The sequence below is a fragment of the Myiozetetes cayanensis genome, unplaced genomic scaffold (genome assembly GCF_022539395.1).
Source record: "Myiozetetes cayanensis isolate MyiCay16 unplaced genomic scaffold, myiCay2020 scf7, whole genome shotgun sequence".
NCBI lineage: Eukaryota > Metazoa > Chordata > Aves > Passeriformes > Tyrannidae > Myiozetetes > Myiozetetes cayanensis.
The window spans coordinates 26961029-26981615 of NW_026087964.1; the positions used below are offsets into that span (position 1 = coordinate 26961029).

The 20587-nt window shown below is 38.5% G+C and overlaps 1 protein-coding gene across 1 annotated transcript; it reads right to left on the bottom strand.

Annotated features, from left to right (window-relative positions):
* Positions 1 to 586: 586 nt before the first annotated feature.
* On the bottom strand, positions 587 to 20572 carry CNOT7 (CCR4-NOT transcription complex subunit 7). The gene is made up of 7 exons (XM_050337622.1): positions 20493 to 20572; positions 20118 to 20336; positions 19650 to 19843; positions 16537 to 16698; positions 10815 to 10959; positions 5571 to 5681; positions 587 to 2285 (listed from the first exon to the last, which is right to left on the bottom strand). Exons 2-7 carry the CDS (start codon positions 20232 to 20234, stop codon positions 2157 to 2159), a joined length of 858 nt encoding a protein of 285 aa, XP_050193579.1. The 5' UTR covers positions 20235 to 20336; positions 20493 to 20572; the 3' UTR covers positions 587 to 2156.
* Positions 20573 to 20587: the final 15 nt, after the last annotated feature.

Genomic DNA, 20587 nt, shown 5'->3' on the forward strand with positions numbered 1-20587 from the left:
CAAAAGCAAATCCCCATTGGCACTGGAACTTTTACTCTAGGCACATATTTAGAAGGCTCTATAAACTTCCTTTGATCCTCGATTAAAAAGTTACTTCAAAACAAAAACCCACTAAAGTCCTTCAAAGAGTCATCTCATTCAAAAGTTAACCAGATAACTGTACTGCTATGCTTTAGGTAAAGCTACTACTTTAAAGTGAATGCATCAAACTTCAGGGTTCTTAATTCCACATGTATGTAAATTTTCCCTGTTTGCCACAGTAAGAATTCATCCTGCTTTCACTATCACTATCTTATTAAAGCCAAAGACAAGAGACAAGTCATCATCATCTCATGCATAATGGTATAAAATTAATAATGGGATTAGGATGCCTCTGAAGTAAATTGTGATCACCACTCTTTCAGTTCAGGACAGTAAGAATGAAATTACTAGAAACCTATGAACAGAATTTTGCTCTGCATATGTGTGAATTTTGCTCAGATTTTAAGCATGTGGAAGAGAACTATCATGCCTAAACAGAATACAGAACTCAACAGACTAAATATTCACATTCCAGGAAAAATTTTGCAACAAAACCACCAGTCTGTTGTTATGTAAGAAAACATTTCTTAGGCCTTTATTTACAAAAGCTTTAAAAACAAATATCCTTTGTTATGCAAATTACTTGTTTAAAAAGGACTGCCCAGTTACATCATCATAATTCAATGAGAAAACGGTGTTTGATCTTTTGCTTTTAAGTACAAGATAAAACAGAATATTTGGTGAACATTTGGAGATTTTTCTACCATTGATTTCTGTGTCACACACACGTGCGCACACGCACAGACACACAATGTCACACATTTCATCATTTCAGGCTCATATTTAGCTATTCAATACCAAAACTCCTTCCTGCACAACTGCTCCGTATACACGCTATGCAGAGTTGAGAACATACTCCAGGGTCCTTTAAAACAATATATCTAAAATATATTGTAAGATATACTCAAAAATAAGCTAGCATTACACTCCCCAGGTCACTTTATTAGCTGTAAGTTATTCATATTTTGTTGTTTTACAACAAATATCTGTCACATCTGTCTTTGTAACAACTACAAAAAAGCATGATTTAATTGTCCTTCTAATTCAGTATTTCAATTAAATAGTATTTTTTCAGATCTTTGGGTTTTATCTTCAACTAAACTGACGTACAAAAATCATGAAATCAGGTACATAATAAATATGACTTCATAAAAAATATCTGAGGTGCACATTACTGGAATAAAAACTAGGAGGTTAATCAAGGGAAGTGTGCCATTACAAGACTCCTACTTTTCCAATATCCTTCAGCTCTTCAGGTTAATGGCAAAAAGGATAAAGTCATAGTTGTTCTTTTCCTGAAGGGTGTAAAGCTGTTTTTTCAAGCCTCTTTCCCCCGTCACAGAGCAGTTTTAAAGCAGCAGGCCAACCAGCAGTTGACACGTGCAACATGTGTTTGAAGATGACCGAACACCAGTAAAATACGAGCAGTTACTATGACTTCAGTAGTTTGTTTTGCTTGAACAAACAGAGATTATGCAGCAAATAAGTCACGTTCTGTGGGTTGAGATGCCAAGGAAATACAGCTTGAAGCTGCTGAACTTGGCAGATGATTGTTTTCTAGCTGAGGGCAAAAGAAAAAATCAAAACAAACTTCAAATAAAACAGAGGATCTGAGTCAGAGTCTCTCTCTAAAGTGCAAATTTGATGGTCCACAATCTTGAATAGCTAAAATGCCTGCATAGTGGAAGGAATAGACATGAAGGGGGAAGTTAGTTACAATCAGAGCCAATTAATTGAAGAAGGGAGGGGAAAGAGACAAAAAACTGGAAAAACAATATAGGTAAGTTTACCAGAGTGTTCATTATGATTCAACTTTCCCCTTCTCTCTGCCACATTGATCCTATACATGCTTCTTTACAAACGGGCAAGTTAAGAGACCAAAATGTAACCCAGAAAATTTTACATATCAAGATCAAAATCTGTGATAGGAACAGTCAAATTTAGTACATAGAAAGGCAGAAAAGAAAGTGTACTGAGAAAGGGGGGAAAAAAGCCTTATTGTCCAAGGGGTTCAGCCAGAGATAAAACCTATATACAAGCGTGTGGAGGTCAAAAAGATGGCCTTTCATTTCATGTCATGACTGCTTGTTGGCTTCTTCTTCGTAAGCGTTTCCTGTGCCATTCTGTACATAAGATGAGCCCGAACCAAGGCCATATAAGTGGCCACAATATTTGGCATCATCAATGTGATCTTCAAAGAACATCTGAAGAGTTAGAAGAGAGACATGAATTATTAGAGAAGGTTCTGTTTAAATAGCACTATAGAAAGGCTTTATAATCTTACTTTCTTTTTAAATAAGATATTAAATCCCAAAAAAGGCGCAAAAGATGATGGAATTAACATAGTAATACGCTTAATCTCAACATGTTATCACAATGCGCTATAGGACACGATGCTTTAAATCTGTCAAGAAATACAATCAGTCTTCCTGTGCACCCTTCCCCACAAAATGGTCAAATGCAATGTTTTCATCATTTTATATCATTAGTCATCACTCACTTTTCTTCAAGTACAACAAGCATATTTCTCCACATGATTTCTGTGGTGTTTCTCACAACAGCCATATGCTTAGCATCCATCATCAGTGCCTGCTTTCTTACCTACTCCTCCGTGTAGGATTTTCACCACACCCTGAATTGAAAGGTGCTATGTCCTAACTTATAAAGGTTTGGGGGTGGGGAGGATGAGCACAAAACCCATTACGGACTTTGGAGAAATGCAGAAAGATGTATTTCCAGCTCTTCACAGGAGGGGACTTCATTTAATAAGGAGTAAAATTTTGTACTAAGATTGAATTTACACCTTACAAGTCTAAAGTGCAAATGGAACCCTTCAGTGGAAGACATATGAAACCCCATGATGTTCTGGTAGTCTACCTTCCAGACTTAGGTTTTCAAGCACAAAACCACAAATTATGTTTCAAAAATAAGAACACACACACACACACACACAAATTTTTCACCCTAAAACCTTCATGGCAACCCTGGACACCACAGTGGTTGACATGCTGAGTCATCATCAGCATCAGAAATCTAAGACAGGCAGAAGTATGCAGGAACACAATGGATGCAATACACAATTATAAACACAGAGGTCTATATATATACCACACAGGCTCAAAACTTCTCCCTTCAAGCTTTCCTCTTAGTAGCACAGTCAGGATGGAAAGGTCTGTACAGCAGGAATCAGAGACTTCAATTAAAAGTTTTAAAGCCCCCAGCAGTTCTTGAAGAAATTAACAGGTAGGAAAACCCCAAAACAATTCTACTGTTTTAGTATCATTATTTAAGTATTTCTGATGGAAACAAAAAGAGCAGTAACTTTTTTTGGCTGGCACTGCAAAACCCAGCAAGCAAGTTGCAGCTCCTTCACAGCAATTAGCAATTTTGTACCTTAAAAGCACTATAAAATGAAGACTTTTCAGTCAGAAATACATTTTTAAACACTGAACTCTGCTGAAAAGGCTTTAAAAATCAACATTTGATTTATTTCTCTCTGCTTACTACTGTGTTTTTATTTAGAAATGCTGTATTTGCACAGAATATCCACAACTACTGGGAAAAAAATAATCCATGTCTGTTAGCTTAATTAAGCAAGTGTTTTGCACTCAAAAGTCCTCAAAGATTTCCTGGTCAAAGCTTTTGGTAAACTGGTGCTGCCTCACCTTGAATACTGTGTGCACCTTATATATTGTGTGCCCACTATATTGTGGGCACCACAATATAAAAAAAGATATTAAGCTCTTATAGAGTGTTCAAAGGAGGGCACCAAAGCTGGTGAGGGGCCTTGAGAGGAAGCCATATGAGGAGCGGCTGAGGTCACTTGGTCTGTTCAGCCTGGAGAAGAGGAGACTGAGGGGAGACCTCATTGCAGTCTCCAGCTTTGTTGTGAGGGGAAGAGGAGGGGCAGGCACTGATCTCTTCTCTGTGAAGTGACCAGTGACAGGACACAAGGCAATGGCCTGTAATTGTGTCAGGGAAGGTTTAGGTTGGATATTAGAAAAAGGTTCTTCACCCAGAGGGTGGCTGGACACTGGAACAGGCTCCCCAGGGAAGTGGTCACAGCACCAAGCCTGACAGAGTTCAGGAAGCATTTGGATGATACTCTCAGGCACATACTCTTGGGGATGGTCCTGTGCAGGGCTAAGGAGTTGGACTCATGGGTCCCTTCCAACTTAGGGTATTTTGTGATTTGGTGATCTCATTAAAGAAACTAATATGGCTTTGAACCTCTTCCTCTATGAAACTAATTTGAAAGGCTGTATCTTCTTAAACATGATTATCATGTACTTCCCTTTCTTTGCTTTGCATTTCGTTTCAAATTCAAGGGTGAAAAATTAACAATACCAGGCAGACAGCAGAGAGCTGCACTGGGCTTGGATCATATCAGAAACATAATCCTCTTTATTACATCTGTAGCCCATGACCTGCTTAACAACTTCACAACAGTTCCAGCAGAGGCAGAACAGTGTTAGGATAAGCAAACCAGCTTAAACCACATCATTTATTATTCACCATCTGTCTCACCAGTATTTGTCAGAATCTCGTGGTCATTTTCTCTTTCAGAGAAAAGGCTGGATTACAGAAGTTAGACATCTCAGCATACAATGCTTAAAATTATTAAAAGATGAGGTTTGATATTACCATCTATTTTGACATGGTAAATGACACTGAATTGCTGGCAGAATGCCATGTTCTGATGCACTGGCATTTGTCCAGTGAACTGCTTTCCAGAAGAGGCCTGTGCAGTATTTGATTGTTCTGCTAAAGCAAAATATCCTAGTATCTTCCTTGTTGTATGCAGACAGGTAGGAAGAAAGTGTGAAGCTTATAAGAGCTGATTTTCCATGCTGTAAACTCGAATTAATTGACTGATATATAATCTTTTAGAATGTTAGCAATCTGTGCTTTGCTTAATGGTAAGGAAGAAGAAATGCAAGGACATTCTCTACAACAGCCCCAAAGTCATTTAATATACCTGTAGCCTGAAGGTTTAGCTAGAAGTGGCTAGTCATCAACACTCCTTCCCTACCTCTCAGCCTGTCACAAGCAGCAGTGCACACCAGCTGAGTATGACACTGAGCAGAAGCTCAAAAAAAAAAAAAAAATTGGCTTGAGTATGGTCTCCCAGAAAGAAGTCTGGCTCCAGCAGCTCATTACTCACTGCAGCGGCCACTGGAAAAAAGGCACCCTCCAAAACAGGTAAGGAAAAAAAACACCCCAAAACAAAATTCACAAAAAATCCAAAAGCCAGGCACAGGCTGGAAATGTGAAGCAATACTCATAGCAGCTAAGCAGGGAATCAGTATAGGTGTTTCACACTTACTCTGGGAAAATACAGGTAAGTCTTATTTCTGCCAAGAAAGATTTGACCCCTAAAGCCCGCCAGAGACCTCCTTAAAATACCACGGACTTATGAGAATCAGCAATTCTGTGTGACTATCACAGTATGTTACAATCATGGAAATAGAACTAATACATTCACCTACTTCTCTCATTTTGAAAAAGGCCATTCCTGTGAGTAAAGAATCGGATCCTGCCTGATGCTGTGGTCCTATCCTTTCCAGCTCTAACTGCTCAGCCACCTCTTGCAATCCACCCTGAAAAAGAAAACATTTTTGTTAACTGCTAAAAAAAGTTAAATCAAAACTGAACTGCTACATTTGGGAAAATCTGGTACACAGGTCATACAATTTTGGGTATATTTTAACATTTGCACAGCTGTTGAAACAGTCCTTGTACTAGATTAACTGACACCTGGAGAATCAAACTTCCTGTATCAATAGCACCATTAAAATTCTGTCAGTATTGATTAAATAAGGCAGTATCTGCAACCAACAAAATTACTACCCGTGTTCCAGTTTCTCCAGATGACACTACTTAACAATTTCTTCAAGATGTTGAAAGGAGGACTGGCAATGCTTAAGAACAAAACCTGGTGTTCCTATACTTCTGTTTGAACCAATTGTAGAATGACATTTTTACCTTTTAAAAACACAACAGTTCAGGCGCTTACAAAGACATGCCTGTATGCTTCCATGTCTTCCATGTCTCCAATGCCTTCCATGTCCATAAAGTGTCTAGGCTTCCTGTGAAACAGACCCCTTTCTCCCCACTAGCCTTGCAACAGTTAAGCTGGGGGTTTTCCCACATCCCTTCACAAAACCCAAGAGTATTCTTAACTACCTAGAACACTACAGGAAGCCCAGGAATATGTTAGATCACAGACATGTAGAAACCAGGTGGCAAAGTTAAAAGAGGAAGGTAATGCTCCCTCCATTTAAAGTTTGTTTCATTAGCTGCTGTAAAAGAATGGGGAAAAAACATGCAAAAATAATCCCATCATCTTCCGACTAGTTTTCTAAGATATCAGAGTCCTATGGTATAGCCATCTTTAACAGCTTTTCTGTTAAAGATATATTTTTAACAGACATGTGCAACAAAACCTACTTCTTAAAAAAATTATATAAATATCTGACATACAAAAAGGGAACAATTTAAGATGGTAACTGTCCATTTTGAATGTTGATAGAACAGTGTAAAAGGACAGATTGTGAAGCTGTAGGCAACACACCAAAGCTGCAAAACTATCTGCTCTAAAAGATAAAACTTCTTCAGTTTTGAGACAAATTTTCTTCCCAATAAGCTGATGTGAAAAACTGTCCCCTTGACTGCAGTGACTAAATAAACCCCCTTTTAGTGTCCCCTCCAAAACAGTATAAACTGCTACGTGTGGGAGCAAACCTGTCAGAATTTGGTTTGGTTATACACAGATAACACTGATCAGTTGAAGGACAAACATGATATACTGTAACTGCAATCTTTTAATGTTGTGAGCACATGATTGTACAATTCTTTTTTTTAATTCCTTAACCTATAAAGCTACTGGAAAGACTAAAGCACATGCACATTCTTTAAGGTCTAGAAAGATTAAAAAACCCCAGCCAGACAAAACTCTCAGTGCTGCCATAAGCTTTGCAAGGACTGCACAGAGGCAATGCTTTGGAATGCCTGGAGTTCACCTTTCCTTGCACTCTTTAACCTGCTTCAAGCACGTGAAGGGAAGAAATAAGCGGCAAAAGCGTAACAGTCAAATGTAAAATTCATGAAGCAATAAACGAATCTGACCTGAAAATCAGATCAAATATTATGAAAATTCCCATGACTCTTATGGCAACAAATTTGGGTTCACATTTTTGTTGAAAAAAATGGAAGCTTCAGTAATAACATTCCTAAGTCACACCTACAAACCAACAGCATAGCTAGATTTATTCTGTCTTAAGCAGCAGGAATACAGTTCACAGAAGTTTAAGGTAAGTCTATGTGCTTTACAGTTAAGCCCTGAAGCTGGTTTGTTTTACATGCTTAGATAGTGCATCTGAACTCTGCAAACTTGCTCAGTTAACTCACACTCTCAAAATCATGCTGAGGGTTGGCGGCCAGCAAGGAAAAAGAGTACCTCTTAGGCACAAGCATATTCTAACAAGCATGTCTAATCTGCTTTCTAACTCCAATAATGAGCTGCTAATTCACCACAGCAGTTAGACCCAACCTCTTTTAAAGGTACTTATTTCTGCTCCTAACCCTCTGCTTCCTCAAGCTGCAAATTAGCAGTGCTTCATTATCAGGCTCTGCTAGCTGCAAGACTACTCTAGCTCCAAATAACTTTGAAGAAATTAACACTCCAGAATAAAAATCAATAATAGTTACACAGCAGCTGCAAGCTCTAGAATGCAGACTTAGTAATACAAAAATTACAGTAAGAGCAGCCTACCAAAGAATGCACTGACAATAGTGCTTCTAATGGTGTGTGTAAATATATACCACACAATTTTTGTTTGGAACTTCTTGGTTTGTAAGTGCAATAATTACAGATTAATAATTTGGCTGTCTCTGAAAATGTCATGGTTTAGGAATGGTATTCTCCAATTTGGAGTTCCCACTGAAACTACTCCAAAACACACCCCCCCACTGCTTTTTCCCTGCAGCAGGCTGGAAAGGAGAATTGGAGTCACAAAAGGTAAAGATCACAGGTTGAAATATGAACAATTTACTGGGAAAGAGCAATGAGATAAGAAAATGCACAGCAACAACACTTGTGATTGTGTGTACAAGAAAAGAAACCTTACTGCTTACCCTGCAGAAACCCCTGACGATACCTGACTGCTCCCTCTGCTACGCTACTCCACCACACCCCACAGAAGCCAGCTCTACCCCCTCACCCAGAAAATGGTGTGAGGTGGTACAGAAGCACCTCTGTGTCCTGGCCATGCCCCCTCCCGGCTACTGCAAAAATTAACCGTGTGATGGCCAGAACCAGGACAGAAAATTAATAGGCCATTGAGATTCTCTTTCAGGCACGACTTTTGCACTCCAGCTAAGTACATTTCACTCTTGGAGGAGAAGGACAAGTTCTTCCCAGATTTTCAGAACATTGGCCTTCCAAGAAAAAGGCCACAGAATGATTTAAATAATCACACAACGATGGTCAACAGCAAATCCAGTTCAAATTCTCATTTCATGGCACAGTCCCAAAGTTCATTGTTCTGTACAAAGTGCCAGAGTTCACTGTTCTGTACAAACCTCCATATTAAAAGGAAGTTTCTGACAAGCTCAGTCAATCTACATTCCTCAGAATTGCCACTACTATCAGAAGGTTTGGAATTGTCTACATTAAAAGCTTTTTTTAGAGAATAAGCAAGTTTAACTTATATTACATTAATATCTCAAGTTAACTCCCAATCTGCATGCTAGTAAAACCAGAATAATATACTGTAAATTCACAGAGTACTTAATTCCACCAAAAAAGCATCAAACATCTTTCCAATCCTGAAACATATTTCTCTTTCTAATGCCAAAAATCTTTTTGGGTTGTGTGGGGACAGAGAGCAGGAGACCTACAGTAGGTCGGTGACTTTCATATGAAAAATAACTTAGACAAGTCAATAAAAGACAACTGCACAGCTGTTCAATTCACTGCAATTTAATAGAGATTGAAAGTGACACACATTAGGAGACAGTGCATGCATTTTTAGAGTCACAACACTGAATGTATAGTAATTTGTTTCAGGTACAGCTCAAGTCCACCATCACTTCATCACTGGTAAATTTGGAGGGCTAAGATAGTCCATTCCCCTTCCCTTGCTGTCCCTATCAGTCTGCAGATGAGGTGATAAGATCAAAATTTACTGCAGGAAAGCTGACCTACATATTCAGCTCTGGAAAAAAAAAAATCACCCTTGTTCTTATGGTTTGCTGAAATAAGACCTGTGAAGGTTTGTCTCGTCTTCCAAAAGATCTTTGTCTCTAAACACACACAATGTCTTAATGGTTACACACAACTATGTCTTAATGAAATGTCAGGAACTAGAATCTCCTCCTCCTCAAACCCACTGGGAATGTCACCTCTGGAAGAGTGACACAGAACATCAATCTGTTACCTTTCCTATGTCACTAAATTTGGAATTTACATTCTGTTCTCACTAAGTGTGTCACCACCACTAAGACACCAGATGCTTTAGCAGTATGAGAAAAGGAGGGATTTTTTTTTTTTTTTTGGGGGGGGGGGGGGGCGGCTCCCCTCTACATGATTTTTGTTCCTGGCCTCTGTGGAGAAAAAGTGTTTCTAAGGTGTTCTCTCATACTCAGTCATTTGTCCAGCTGATTATATCAGTAACAACTGCAGATGAACACAGATAGGCACATTTTTCTTACTAACTGGAGCGGTACTCTACATTTTCATCATTCATTTTATTAACAAAGTTAATTTACTTCTCACAGAAGCAGGCTACTACTCGAAGTGACACACTCAGCTAGTTTATCTCAGAAAGAAACAGAGGCCTATAAACAGCACACAGATCACTTGTTCAGTACAACGAAGTGGCAAGCCATCCCTTAGTTAGGATTTGGTTTTACTAAGGTGAGTGTTCTCTTCTTCCTGCAGGTTTGCATTAAGAAAGCCTAGAAAGTTACTTTCCACAGGAGCAACAAGTCATCAAATCCCTCAGATGAGCGATGCACCTCATTCCAGCAGTAGTCCAGTTTTTTGGCAAGTAAGGCTGTTAACAATGCCTTTAGCATCTTTCTTTCACTTGCTGTCTTCCCCTTCACATAACTAGTTCCAGTTCCCATTAATTCTCCAGTCCAATACAATTTTATGCCTGACAGAGTAAGCCAATTAGTAGCCCCACTGGCCTGACATGACAGATTAGTTTCTAGTTCTTTTTTTTTTTTTTCTAGAAGTCACATGTTGTCCCTGAACATATGCTGTTGTTTATCTTTCCATATAGGGCCATCTGAAACATTCTTCATTCCATTCCTCTTCTCAAGACACTTCCACATCATCTTCATTGCAATTACCTTTGCCTAGATGACTGCAGTCCTTTAGTGGACTGCACAATAAGGAAATAAGAATATACAATACCTATCAATTCTTACAGCTAAGGAAATGAAGAATTAATTCCAAACACGGGTTTATCATCTATCAGCAAAGCACTGTAATGCAATATCAACATGATATTTTTAACTGGTAAGTAGTTATAAAAATTGATTTGTGCTCCTGCCTGCTTCTATCAAGTGCCTTTAATATTAAACATACGAAGCTTGAGACAACAGTGCTTACTAGGGACTATCAGAGCAAAACCAGACAATATAACAAATAAGTATTTTTAAGCACAAAGTACTCTGTCTCCAAACATAAAATTTGTTCTGAGACATTAAGTAAGATTACTTACCTTCAGGTTTTTGCAACTCTTCATGAGATATTTTACATCATAGATGACAGGGAAAAACAACCGCAGTATCTCAAAGAAGTCCAACTCTTCCTCAGGTAAATTGGAGTTTGTCAGGATTTTGATTAGATAGCCAAAGTCATATCCGCTGCAAATTAATAACAAAAGCAATATAAGCAAATAACTTAGAAGCATCCTTCTCACTTCCAACATCAAGACTTTACTGCACATTAACAGGACATTTTGCTTAATTTCAATGCAATTAAGACCAACTTTTATGAAAAAACTAAACTTGAATGTAAATGGCCCCATTGCAGATTCCAGAAAAAAAAATTTAATTTAGTCTGCATGAGGCCAAGCAAAGAAGCAAAAAGATCTGCCTACAGGAGTTTCTCTAAATCCTGAGATAATGAAGTGCTGCTGGGTCTGCATCTGATAACAAGAACTCACACCAGAAAGACTGTTAACCTGGTTTCTTTCACAGAGACTGGAGTTTCACACTACAAACTGAGACAGACTTCTACAGTTCTTGAAATCCAAAAAATGAGTTTCCAGAGCCAATGCATGTTTATGCCTGGAAGAAAGTTTAACCCTCAGCAAAAAAGAAGAGGGATTATCTTTAACTTTGCCAATTAATTCTGCACACAGACAACTGAAAAAATCAATAGCTTGTACACTATTGCTCTTTCTGGAGGCAATGACAGAACAAGGTGGAAAAATTTTTGTGTGTACATGTAAGTCTGCAGGAAGTAGCAAGATAACTGAGCCGTACACATTTGTTAGAAGGAACTGAGGTATTATAGTGTGTGCATGGTGGAGAGAAGAGTTTGGGAAGGCTTCCTCCTCAATAGCTTGATTGAAGAAAGAGAACATCGGAATGAGGTGTGGCAGTAAAAGGGGAAACCACATACTTTATACAAAGGGTTATGAGAGGAAACAAGAGGGCTTAAAGTACAGGAAGGACAGATTTCAGGTATTAAGCAGGACTGAACACCACAACAAAGAGCAGGGATGACTAGTTATGCTTTTCCCTAGGAAGGCAGCAACTACAAACCAGATTATTCATGACCTGATCATGAATCCGATCTCTTCTGATCCCTTGTACTTGAAGGACTGCTCATGCACATATACACTGCACTAGATAAAAGACTGATATATTCTCTTCTAGGTTATTAAGTCTGCACTGAACCAAACCAGTTCCCAGATTTTACTGACACACATAAAAATGCCTGTACTAACAAAGCTGAAAACACACAGCAGGGCTGCCTCTGCTGAAGGCTGCATCAGTTCTGCTATTTAAGGAACCTCAGCATAGAGCTGAGAGCTGATTCAAGTGAACAGGTGGCCACCACAGACTCCAAATTCCAAGTTTAAGACTTTGTGTTCATTCTTGATTACACAAGGATCATACTCAAACCCAAGAATTTTGCAACTTGGTAAATACTGACCAAGATCTTTAAATGTGAGATGAGCAATAGAAAAGAAAAATCAGCTAAGAGCACTGTACCACTATCCTGTGGATATTTAGAATCCACAAACACTGGTGACTTCTGATGAAGGCTCAAGGCTTCAGCTTGCATATTCAGTGTAAATAGGACTACTTTTTGTATCTTTTGTATATATAAGGTTCTCTCCATCTTTATATAATGAATTTCTAGACAGAGGGTAAGAAAACCCTTTAACATATAGAAAACAGTCCATTCATTCCAAGTAAGTCCATTAATAAGACATACAAAAGGTATAGACTATTGCAGCTCTCCCATGGGGCTTTCCAGTGCTCTAAAAATTTCATATTGAACAAATCCTGCACTGCATCTGGTGCTTTGAAGCTGTGCTGGCTGCCCTCCAATCTCCACAGCAGCAGCCACTGGCCAGGGAGCAAAGGAGCCAAAGATAAAGAAGGATTTCAGTCGAGCCTTACAAAGTAAAAACTGCAGTATACTTGGCAAAATAGTAGCTTGGAAGCTTAATTTTATTAGATCATCTGAAGGGGGAGGGAAGGTGGGAAAGCCTGGATCAGCATAAAGCCCTCTACAGAAAAAAAGAAAAAAAGCTACATTAGCAAAAAGGCTGTTCAAAAAGATGCAATAAAACACTGTTCAGGATTAAGGAGACTTACTCCTCTAGAAACCAGTTTATTAACTCATTGAATTTCTAACACTGATCATCCTCGTGGCTCAAATGTAACAGCCGTATTAAAAGTTTTAAAGTGAAAAAACCAGAGTATTTGCACTCCTCCTCTTCAGAAGTATTCGACTCCTCTAAAAAAATTTATGTACAAGACTGAATTACTAGAAAACAGATGCTCTCAAACACTTCCACTTTCTCTTGAGAAGGAAGTACTGCACAAAAAGAAAAGCCAACATTCATTTACTATTCACATATTGAGAGTGAGCAGGCTACCACAGATGTGCAGTTCTGATTGAGAATTACACACTTTTTTCTCTTGAAGACTGTAGCAGATCCAAGCTTACAGAGACAAAAAAACTGTCACTCCAATTCAAGACCAAAATATATCCAGTTAAAAAACTTCTGAATGCTAACAGAAGGCTAAGAAAGTCCACAGTGAGCAATTATGTAATTACCTGCTCATTAAAAAAGTTTTCTTCTAATACTCTAACAGGCAATTAGCGGTTGGTTTATACCCACAAGCACATAGGCTTCCTTTCCTTAAAAGCCTTTCACCATTTCTAATACAATCACCTGAAGTTGCTCAGGGCAGTGAGCCACAATCTGTGGAACTATACAACATAAGCACTCTTACAGAAATTTTTTTTCACTGAACATGGAAAGCTGTAGGCAATAAGACCACAGAGAAGATCAAACAGGTCTGCATTTCTTTCCCTTCCTATCCAAAAGAATTCAGATGGCCAATTAACAATGAAGTCTACTCAAGCACCAAGTCTCTAAAATAAATCAAAACCTGCGAGAGCTGAGAAAGCTTTATTTTATAATGGTCTAACAGAAATGAGCCAACCGATTAAATTCTACTAAAATCAGTTAGATACAAATGATTACTGAAACACAATAGCTTGGAATTTTCTAGCATTCCCAAAACAACCATTTTTTGTTTTCAAAAAAGTGTGTTTTCACACACCTTCCAAAGGTAGACAAGAGGAGGTTGCACACAGGTGGACACTCAAAAGCTTCAGCAGAGCAGTCACTTGAACATCCACAAGACCAGCATTTAAGTTGTTTCTTTATAACTTGCTAGACTGCCAAGCACTCACAGCTCTTTTGACTGTGACAAGGATCAGAAATTCAGGGCTTCCCCCTCCTCTCCCCTTGACTCAAGTACAATTTAACACACACACACGCTCAAAAGATTTGATGGAGTTGCCTATGAAGTTGCAGTACACAAGAACTGGTGACAGTGCAAATGTTTCTTCACTCATGTCTGTCAGAACTGCAGGTCCATACAGATTTGCCAATATATGTCAGGATGCCAAGGCAGTTATATCAAATGCAGAGATAAAAAGCACACAAAGAAAACTATTTGAGAAGCGAAGAGCTCAGAAATAAAACGTGGAAGAGTTTAAGGAAATCAAGGACTGGGAAATAAAAACCAAACCATAACTTCACACCAAGAAAGGAGTAATTCCCCATTGCCCACTTCCTATGGGACTTAAAATTTAAGGGTTAGTAGTAATTAAAGCATTTTAAGGAAATGGAAGCAATAGCAGAGTCAGCAATTATCAAGCACAGGTTTTTCAGTAGTCAGTGAACTACTGCACGGAGGGCCTACATGAAACAAATTTTCAGCTGAGTGTCCTGCTGATAGAACATAATCACAATCAATCTAAAATATATTTAGAAACAGCTGTTCACTATTCTTTGTGGCACATTTTATATGACCCATGCTCATTTATAGCTTTGTGCAATCTTGGTTTCCTTCGAACTTAACCCACTTACTCCCTGGTTTTGTGTTCAAGATAATATCAACAAGCCCTGGCAAAGATCAAAAAGCCTTTAAACACTCTCTGATAATAAGTGTTTGACAAACATTGGCTGGAATAGCTGTCTTAAGATGACTTCTAAAGACATGTGAAATACACAACAGAAACCCATTTTAGTACAGATGAAATCCTTCACAGGCTACACTAGTAAAAATGGCATTATTGCACACGGCTTGCACTACACTTCGATCACCCTATTAGTCAGGAATTACACAGTATGCTTAGGAAAGAATCCCTACTGTAGAAATGGCTCAGGTATACCTTATACCACATTCTTAACTTATCAGGCAATATTGGAAAACACCATTTGGGGGCTGAAGCTGCTTCAACGTGCCAGTCTCTGCTGATGCACCAGTTACATGCACAACCTGCCTCCCCTTCTCTTGAACCATCCAAGTCATATTGCTCAAGTCAAGTGTAAATCACAAATATACACATACGAGCCGACAATAATGGGTTTAAGAAGCTGAAAAAAACTTAATTCACTACTTTGGCCTTCGTAGTCATTTTGACGTAGTTTATGGCATTCTTGTCACAGTATTCTTCACAAGGTGCTACCTCAGTAGCGTGATAGCAGGAATAAGATTACTTTGGAGTCATAATATGAGTTGAGACAGCTGTAAGTAGATGTGACAAATGTACTCAGAGGATCCTTCTTTTTTTAACTGTCTTTTCTTTCCAAACTCTCTCCTTTGGAAACTCAGCCTAACACTTCTTTCTACAAAGCAAGTAAAAACAATGACTTCTACAATAGAATCTTATATGCACCCTTTTACTATCACTTTACATTCCTTACCAAAGCAATCCTTATTTTTCAGTTGGTTTATAGCATAAATACTTCTCTAATTCCATGTGACTTTGTCTCCTCCAACATTTAATACTTATGGATGAAGAATTAGATTTTTTCTAATGTCATAATTTACTTATTACCACCCATCAATACAGCATGAGTGATAAACATAAATAAGACTGTAAGGAAACTAGTCCTAGCTAAAACATTCCCTCTACCTTTGCTGATTTCCTTAGCAGCTAGCATTTAAGATGTTAACTAAAGGGCATTGCATAGCTGCTTGCAAAAAGAGCAAATTATCTCTGGCATGCAGTTGGCTACAGAATGACCACTGCATATGTTTTAAAGCATCAAAAGTCTTACTGACACTCAGAAATCTTTTGTATCTTGGCAGATTCATAGAGATTTAGCATGCACATTTCTATTTCTACTTGAAAGATGAGTTCCTGCGATGGAATAAATAGTAAGATACGTTCATTACTGCAACTAGGATTAAGGCTTATCAGGAATCTCCTTCTAGGCTGAGTAATTTTCGGCTGCCCAGATTTCCAGGAGACTTACAGCAAATTTAGAAGTGCTTCATAAAACTCTTCACTGACAATTCTGGGGTGGTCTCTCCCATGATTTGCTCAAGAATTGCTTAGGAATAGTTCTCTTCCATCACTGTCACTGCTATTACTTGCAAGTGTGCAGCGCCACCAGCTGGCCGAGGAGTCTCACGCCTTTTGGCTTTACAGTTTTCTGGTTACCTCGTAAACACCAAATATAAAACACTGGTACCCCCTGTACCCCTTATTCTCTATTCACAGAATGGTGTTACAGGGATTGCAGCAGAAATATTTTCTAACTCTTACCAACCAAGTTATGTGCTACATGCACCATCAGATGCACAGCACTTAACTGCAGGAGATGTGAAATCTAAGCCCTAGCGTTCAATAAACAATGCTGAAAACCCAAATACTTAACGTGCAAAATTTACCTATGAAAGGAAAGCCACTTGACTCCTTCACACAGTACAACTCCCGATGTCATGAGCAGTTCTGCAAAGTACTGTGTCTCAATTCCCTCTTCTTCATGCTTCTTAAACTGGATACCAGATGTCGTCAGCAGTTCAATAGAGTCCTGAGCATACATATCTTCTCTAAAAACAGAGAGGAAAAGTAAATTTCCAAAATCTACAAATCTCAGTAATTATAAGCCTGGTAACATCTCTTTTTTTGCTAGTCATTCCACAGACTTCACTAGCATAGAGCAGGAGTAACTTGACTTTGCTCTGGGTTAATTACAAAACCAACTGTTTTTTCAACGCAATTTTTTTTTTACCTTAACTAGCATTTCACCATTCCCAGCACCTCCATTTATGCCATCTTCATTAAAAAAAACTAGTTCCTGCTTCTCTTCCAGTTATCTACAACCCCCCTTCTGCAAATCTACAGAGAAAAGTGAATCTGTGGATCTTATTCAGTAAAATATCTGTATTCATTACTTGAACTGTGACAAATTATATGCAATAGCTGAAGCACTAACACATTTCATTACAGAACTTGGAACAGTAGTCTCCAGATCCCAGTGCTGAATTAGTTTGTGGATAATATTTCCCACAGGATTTTCATGATTTAAGCATACATAAATGTTTAGACACATGTTCATCAAAACTTCCTTCTTGGTACAACTGAAAATTGAATACTTGCTCCTTCTACTCAAATCCTTAAAATTCAGGTAGTTTAATGTTTTCTTTCTAAACAACCAATTTCAACTTTAATAGCCATATTTTGGACCTAAAATTTAACAGGATGAAATAAAATTCCTCTATTCCCTGTTTGATCTCCTCTTACTCCTGTATTTATTCCCTTTACCACTAACAATTTCATGAAGTTTTAAGGATTTTATGATGAAATTGATGTTTGGGGGGTTTTTTCCCCTAAAGTTTAATCTGTATCAGCATAACAAAAACATAGAATGGTTATCTGGAAAAAAAAAACAAAACAAACAAACAAACAAAAAAACCAAACATGCAAACATGAGTCTACTTAAATGATATTAATTTTACTGTCCTCAACATACTAATCCACAGTTTCTTCAGTGTAAAGTTTTAAATTTTAGTAAAAAGCAACTGAAACATACCAAAAAATCCAGACAAGACAACCAACATATCAAACTTGACTATTAGATTCAGTCATAGGCTTATATTCCTTATTCCTAAGAGTAAGGCATCATTCATCAGAACACAGAGATACACTCTCAAGATGTGTTGTGTCTTTTTTCCTCCCTCCCACACAGCTGTTCGTTAGTTCTCCAGCTTTAAAGGCATCAGCTTCCCAACACCTGTCTATCCCTGTAACACATTAAAGTACCCATCCAAAACAAACCCACTCATTTTACAAAAAGGAGGTTTAATTCTAATTGTTGTTCTGTGCTATTCAGGTGCACAGTTCAGTTAGAGAAATACTTATGCTCTTTAAAAGCAAACTAAAACAAGACCTGGCTGGAACCACACATACACAAAAAAATTACCTTCTAGGAACAAACAACAGCTGTTTTGCTTTAGGAGCAGAACACCTGGCACAGTGCCACTTTCCAAAAGGATGTTTAGAAACAGACAAAAATATTTAAGTTCTCCTCCCATGTAAAAAAAAAAATATATATATTCATGTTTCATGCAATACTTACCGAGCTTATGTTTTTCTATAAAATCAGGGAATTAGTAACAAATTAGTTGGGTGATTATCTGTATCTTGCTTTACTAAGCTGTCTTATCTCTGCAGCATTTGGCACAAATGGATGGAAAACTACTTTTGGTTTCACTTGTTTGACATTAAGTAGGCCTTTGAAGCTCAGAAAATAAATAAAGTGTAGAACAGGGTCTTCTTCCTGGATCACAGTTTGAAGTTATTAGTTCACTCCCTCTTCTCACATACTTAGCAGAATTAGTATATTCTATCAAGAAAATGGATAGTTTCCATCCAGCATTCATATGGCCAGGTAAGTTCAGACATACCAAAATATCAAACCTGCACTTACTTCTTCTTTCAAGAGACACTTCAAACAATAGAGTGTGTCACTGCTCAGACCAAACTAATTTGTGACAAGCCACAGCACTGCTTGTTTAAAAGAGCAGAAAGATCAAGGGAGACAGCAGCAGTTTTCCTCTTTTTAAGAACCCCTACTACTTCGAAAACAAATCTTTTTATCTACAGGAATTAAAAGGTCTCTTCTCTATTACCTCCTTTGTAGGCTGCAGTTTTAGCTTACATATATAAAGTTGTCCAGTTATCAGCTTGTAACAAACTGCCAAAAAACCCCAAGGCTTCAACACTCTTAAATGTGTGAGAAATGTTTGCACTGATATTCAATAGATAATCAACATATGAAAATCTATGAGACCAAATATGTTTACTTCAGGAAAACAAACCCATCAAGATACTAGTACTTTGTCAACAACCAGCTAAAGATATAATTAGAGTGCCACATAAGTGTTTGATCCCCCTGAAAGAGAGAGGTTTATACTTTTATCACTAACAAAAATCACATTGTGAAATAAAGTTCACAACATTATTGGTTCTAATAGACCATAAAAATTAGCTTGCTTTTTAACCAACACTTAGAACAAAATAATTCAGAACTTGCAGGTAACATTTGACATACTTCTTTAGTCACTTCGGTAACTTTACTTTTTTTTTTTCTTCAATTGTTGGTATTTTCCATTTAAAGTATATAAACAAACAATATGTGATTTCAACGAGTAAGTGTTAAACTAAATTAAGGCAGAAGCATTCTGAAATGCTAAACATGAAAGCACAGAGCTAACACATGCACTAACTATAAATGCCCCTTTTGAAAAGTTTTGTTGAAACCGCGTAGCGTTTTTTGACCAACAATAAGACAGACTGCACAGCAAGCAGGGGAGAAAGCACTTGTTTGGCTGACAAAATTCTCCTCATATGAAGTATCTATGGTATTCCAATATTCCAATCAGACAGCTAAAATGAAATTTGAGATTTTATATATATACACACACAAAAACCCCTATATTTTACTTATTTTCCATAAGTCAGAAACATACGTTCAGCAGCACAGAAACTGCACACTTACGTTAAGTTAAATTTAAAATTAAATTGCCAAGTTGAAGTTCCTGGAGGGTATTCTCCTTGCTCATTCATAAATGTCAGTCCCAGCTGAATTATTTTTAGCAGGTCGACATTGCAGCGCAATAGTTGGTACTGATAGTCTGCGTTGCTTCTGAATTCTCCAATAGGCCTTGCAACTACTCCTGGAAATTCCGTGTCCTGCAAGAGCAGAATTAAAACTTGAACAGACAACAAGCATAAGGGCTTACACTGCTCATAATAAAACATTATCCACCGGTTTCATAGCTGAACTGTGTGTAAATTTAGCTTTTAAAAAGGTTAACAAATCAGGATCCTGACGTTCATACATATTAAGAACCCATTATTCTTTCAAAAAAAGTGGATAAAGAAGTTTAGTGACTCAACCGATGGCTGAATAGTTGAAATGATGGTTTTTGAGATAATCTGGCACGGAGGTTGAGCGCCCACTCACCATGGCTACATAGTTATACTTCCGTATAACCTGACGGATTTTCTTCATCTCTTCATCCAAGTTACAAGCCCAAACCTCGCAGATTCTTTGGCTGTGGTCTACGGTAGCCGCTGGCATAGTTGGGTGGGGGAGCTTCAGAGACCGCACATCAAAAGCTACGCTCGACCGGCGATCGGCTTCATGCAAGGAGAAAGTTCAGCTGCCTCTTATTTTCCTAGCCTAGGAGATAAAAACCCAGGAAAGCGTCAAAGCGCTGCGGAAGAAGGCCCCGGGGAGCGGCGGGGGGAGAGGAAGGGAGAGGAGGCCCGCGGGTATCCCCGCGGGCGGCTCCCGGTGCGGTTCCCCCTCACGTTCCCGCCCCCATCCCCGGCTCACCGGGCCCGGCGGGCTCTGGGAGGGCCCCGCGCGCGGCCCCCGCGAGCCGCAGGACGCGCCGCTGCCGCCGCCGCCGCCGCGCGCACAAAGCCATT

Coding starts and splice junctions, on each gene's coding strand:
- CNOT7 (XM_050337622.1), bottom strand. CDS start 20,234: ATGCCAGCGGCTACCGTAGACCACAGCCAAAGAATCTGCGAGGTTTGG. Junction 10,960..16,536: donor AAGTGGCTTTCCTTTCATAG/GTAAATTTTGCA, acceptor ATTAATTTGCAG/CGGATATGACTTTGGCTATC. Junction 2,286..5,570: donor CCTTTTTCAAAATGAGAGAA/GTAGGTGAATGT, acceptor CTAACTCTTCAG/ATGTTCTTTGAAGATCACAT.